At 47.0% G+C, this 5,000-nt stretch overlaps 2 protein-coding genes across 2 annotated transcripts in view; one reads left to right on the top strand and one right to left on the bottom strand.

Moving 5' to 3' along the window:
- The window catches only part of LOC118942985 (calcium voltage-gated channel auxiliary subunit alpha2delta 4a), a 244,532-nt gene that overhangs the window by 109,451 nt on the left and 130,081 nt on the right, over window positions 1-5,000 (top strand). The window lies entirely within an intron of this gene.
- The window catches only part of LOC118936449 (leucine-rich repeat and transmembrane domain-containing protein 2), a 64,695-nt gene that overhangs the window by 4,978 nt on the left and 54,717 nt on the right, over window positions 1-5,000 (bottom strand). The window contains exon 3 of the mRNA XM_090214998.1: window positions 1,234-1,902. Coding sequence (XP_090071124.1) covers window positions 1,234-1,902 — 669 coding nt within the window. The remainder of the gene's footprint in view (window positions 1-1,233; window positions 1,903-5,000) is intronic.

Raw genomic sequence — 5,000 nt, forward strand, 5'->3', positions numbered from 1 at the left:
CTGTTAGGACGGTTCCTCTCTGTTAGGATGGTTCCTCTCTGTTAGGACGGTTCCTCTCTGTTAGGACGGTTCCTCTCTCTTAGGACGGTTCCTGTCTGTTAGGACGGTTCCTGTCTGTTAGGACGGTTCCTGTCTGTTAGGACGGTTCCTCTCTGTTAGGACGGTTCCTCTCTGTTAGGACGGTTCCTCTCTGTTAGGACGGTTCCTGTCTGTTAGGACGGTTCCTGTCTGTTAGGACGGTTCCTGTCTGTTAGGACGGTTCCTCTCTGTTAGGACGGTTCCTCTCTGTTAGGACGGTTCCTCTCTGATAGGACGGTTCCTGTCTGTTAGGACGGTTCCTGTCTGTTAGGACGGTTCCTGTCTGTTAGGACGGTTCCTGGCTGTTAGGACGGTTCCTGTCTGTTAGGACAGTTCCTGTCTGTTAGGACGGTACCTGACTGTTTCAATGCCACAACAGAAGGAGATCACTAATTTGAAATTAGATTCAACTTTATTGTCATTAAACAAGTACAACAAAATGCACTTAACATCTGACCAGAAGTGCAAATAAAAGAGTACAAAAAATGTACAAGTGAAACAAGTACATACAATGTGTGTTATTAAGTGAGATGTATAATGTATTATTAAGTGAGATGTGCAATGAAGGCAAACGGTAAGTACAAGGAAGCATGCAACTGAAATGCAGGGCTAGCAGCAATGAGGTGCCCGAGGTAGACATGTACATGTAACTCCAAGAGAGGAGTTTCCCTGACATTGCCATAGGCCTGTAAAATCTGTGTCTTAATCTACCCCACCAAACCAACTCCCAACTGGGGTAGAGTATATATAAATACACAGGTGGGTTCCCAAAGGACTGCTTAGCAGTCAGTAGTTAGTAGAGTGTAGAAGAGTAGACTTGAGTACAGTAAAGTAAAGACCGTATCATTTACAGGAAGAAATTCTAAACATACAGGAGACCCATCCACCCTCTCACCCTCCGTCCTTCCCAAACCCTGACTCAAAACCAACCCTCCGTCCTTCCCAAACCCTGACCCAAAACCAACCCTCCGTCCTTTCCAAACCCTGACCCAAAACCAACCCTCCGTCCTTCCCAAACCCTGACCCAAAACCAACCCTCCGTCCTTTCCAAACCCTGACCCAAAACCAACCCTCCGTCCTTTCCAAACCCTGACCCAAAACCAACCCTCCGTCCTTCCCAAACCCTGACCCAAAACCAACCCTTCAGCCGCTCACCTCTGTACAGCAGCCACTCCATCCAGTGCTTGAAGTCCCTCAGGTTGCAGTCACACTCCCAGGGGTTAGCCCCTAGCTGAAGAGACTGGAGGTTAGCCAGGGGCTCGAAGGCTGCTCTCTCCAGGGCATGGAGCCTGTTCCCGGCCACGGAGAGCCACGTCAGCCCCTGCAGCTCATCCAGCAGACCCAGGGGGATATCAGACAGCCCGTTGAGGGAGACATCTAGCTTCCTCAGCCCCACCAGCCCCTGGAAGAGATCCCTATCCAAGGCCCTAAGACTGTTGTTGTGGAGGGTCAGATCTGATAGATTCCCCAGGTCCTTGAAGAGCGCTGGGGGAAGATTATCCAGGTAGTTGTTGGAGAGATCCAGTCGCTCCAGGGAGGTGAGGTTAGCGAAGGACCCTGGACCCAGGGAGGAGAGGTGGTTGTTGGAGAGATCCAGTCGCTCCAGGGAGGTGAGGTTAGCGAAGGACCCTGGACCCAGGGAGGAGAGGTGGTTGTTGGGCAGCAGGAGGGTGCGGGCGGAGACGGGGAGATGGGTGAGGGCGGGCATGGAGAGCAGGCCGCGCCCGCTGCAGTCTACGTCGGTGGCGTTGCAGAAGCAGGTCGGAGGACAGGCGGTGGTTAGATCCACCAGGGAAGACAGGACACACAGGAGACACAGCAGAACTGGAGACAGACGGAGAGAGAAAGGGTCAGAGGTCAATAAGGCAGAAACCAATCTCCCTGTGAAACCATTGTACATTGCAGAGCGCAACTGAAGAGAGAGAGGGACAGGGACAAAGATACAGGGTTAGAGAGAGAGACCCACATGACCAAAAAGATAAGGGTCAGAGAGAGAGACCCACATGACCAAACGATACAGGGTCAGAGAGAGAGACCCACATGACCAAAAGATACAGGGTCAGAGAGAGAGACCCACATGACCAAAACGATACAGGGTCAGAGAGAGAGACCCACATGACCAAAAGATAAGGGTTAGAGAGAGAGACCCACATGACCAAATAGCAATATCTCTATATGAATGAAATACAGTGTCACTATGTTTTCATTCCCCATCAACTGAAGCTAAAAAAATATCCTTATTCTTTGGTTAGAATAGATGGTTGGGCTGAACCCTTAGGTATTTGTTTTGGTTGTTGGCTGGCCTAGTGAGACCGAAAGGACAGGGCTAGAGAAGGACAACACATATGGGGGGGGTCATCCTGAGTCTAAACATCACCATCAAACAAAATGATACCACATAACTGACAACCCAGAGTGAATCACTATCAAGTTCGAAAAGAGAATCAGTCTTTGGTTAGATAGATGGTTGGGCTGAACCCTTAGCATCTACTGTTTGGTTAGAATAGATGGTTGGGCTGAACCCTTAGTATCTACTGTTTGGTTAGGATAGATGGTTGGGCTGAACCCTTAGCAGCTACTGTTTGGTTAGAATAGATGGTTGGGCTGAACCCTTAGCATCTACTGTTTGGTTAGGATAGATGGTTGGGCTGAACCCTTAGCATCTACTGTTTGGTTAGAATAGATGGTTGAGCTGAACCCTTAGCATCTACTGCTTGGTTAGAATAGATGGTTGAGCTGAACCCTTAGCATCTACTGCTTAGTTAGAATAGATGGTTGGGCTGAACCCTAAGCATCTACTGTTTGGTTAGAATAGATGGTTGGGCTGAACCCTAAGCATCTACTGTTTGGCTAGAATAGATGGTTGGGCTGAACCCTTAGCATCTACTGGTTGTTTGTTGTCTGACTGAGAGGACATTAGCTAAGTGTCTGTTTGGTTGTTGTCTGGCTGAGGACATTAGCTAAGTGTCTGGTTGGTTGTTGTCTGACAGAGAGGACATTAGCTAAGTGTCTGGTTGTTGTCTGACTGAGAGGACATTAGCTAAGTGTCTGGTTGTTGTCTGACTGAGAGAGGACATTAGCTAAGTGTCTGGTTGTTGTCTGACTGAGAGGACATTAGCTAAGTGTCTGTTTGTTGTCTGACTGAGAGGACATTAGCTAAGTGTATGGTTGTTGTCTGACTGAGAGAGGACATTAGCTAAGTGTCTGGTTGTTGTCTGACTGAGAGAGGACATTAGCTAAGTGTCTGGTTGTTGTCTGACTGAGTTCATTAGCTAAGTGTCTGTTTGTTGTCTGACTGAGAGGACATTTGCTAAGTGTCTGTTTGTTGTCTGACTGAGAGGACATTAGCTAAGTGTCTGGTTGTTGTCTGACAGAGAGGACATTAGCTAAGTGTCTGTTTGTTGTCTGACTGAGAGAGGACATTAGCTAAGTGTCTGCTTGTTGTCTGACAGAGAGGACATTAGCTAAGTGTTTGGTTGTTATCTGACAGAGAGGACATTAGCTAAGTGTCTGGTTGTTGTCTGACTGAGAGGACATTAGCTAAGTGTCTGGTTGTTATCTGACAGAGAGGACATTAGCCAAGTGCCTGGTTGTTGTCTGACTGAGAGGACATTAGCTAAGTGTCTGGTTGTTATCTGACAGAGAGGACATTAGCCAAGTGCCTGGTTGTTGTCTGACTGAGAGGACATTAGCTAAGTGTCTGTTTGTTATCTGACTGAGAGGACATTAGCTAAGTGTCTGGTTGTTATCTGACAGAGAGGACATTAGCCAAGTGCCTGGTTGTTGTCTGACTGAGAGGACATTAGCTAAGTGTCTGTTTGTTGTCTGACTGAGAGAGGACATTAGCTAAGTGTATGGATGTTGTCTGACAGAGAGAGGACATTAGCCAAGTGCCTGGTTGTTGTCTGACTGAGAGGACATTAGCTAAGTGTCTGGTTGTTGTCTGACTGAGAGAGGACATTAGCTAGGTGTATGGTTGTTGTCTGACAGAGAGAGGACATTAGCCAAGTGCCTGGTTGTTGTCTGACTGAGAGGACATTAGCTAAGTGTCTGTTTGTTGTCTGACAGAGAGGACATTAGCTAAGTGTATGGATGTTGTCTGACAGAGAGGACATTAGCTAAGTGTATGGATGTTGTCTGACAGAGAGGACATTAGCTAAGTATATGGATGTTGTCTGACAGAGAGGACATTAGCTAAGTGTCTGGTTGTTGTCTGACAGAGAGGACATTAGCTACAGTGCCTTGCGAAAGTATTCGGCCCCCTTGAACTTTGCGACCTTTTGCCACATTTCAGGCTTCAAACATAAAGATATAAAACTGTATTTTTTTGTGAAGAATCAACAACAAGTGGGACACAATCATGAAGTGGAACGACATTTATTGGATATTTCAAACTTTTTTAACAAATCAAAAACTGAAAAATTGGGCGTGCAAAATTATTCAGCCCCTTTACTTTCAGTGCAGCAAACTCTCTCCAGAAGTTCAGTGAGGATCTCTGAATGATCCAATGTTGACCTAAATGACTAATGATGATAAATACAATCCACCTGTGTGTAATAAAGTCTCCGTATAAATGCACCTGCACTGTGATGGTCTCAGAGGTCCGTTAAAAGCGCAGAGAGCATCATGAAGAACAAGGAACACACCAGGCAGGTCCGAGATACTGTTGTGAAGAAGTTTAAAGCCGGATTTGGATACAAAAAGATTTCCCAAGCTTTAAACATCCCAAGGAGCACTGTGCAAGCGATAATATTGAAATGGAAGGAGTATCAGACCACTGCAAATCTACCAAGACCTGGCCGTCCCTCTAAACTTTCAGCTCAACCCCCCCCCCACAAGGAGAAGACTGATCAGAGATGCAGCCAAGAGGCCCATGATCACTCTGGATGAACTGCAGAGATCTACAGCTGAGGTGGGAGACT

This window comes from Oncorhynchus mykiss, chromosome 21 (assembly GCF_057628025.1).
Source record: "Oncorhynchus mykiss isolate SJ-2025 chromosome 21, ASM5762802v1, whole genome shotgun sequence".
In the NCBI taxonomy this organism is placed as follows: domain Eukaryota; kingdom Metazoa; phylum Chordata; class Actinopteri; order Salmoniformes; family Salmonidae; genus Oncorhynchus; species Oncorhynchus mykiss.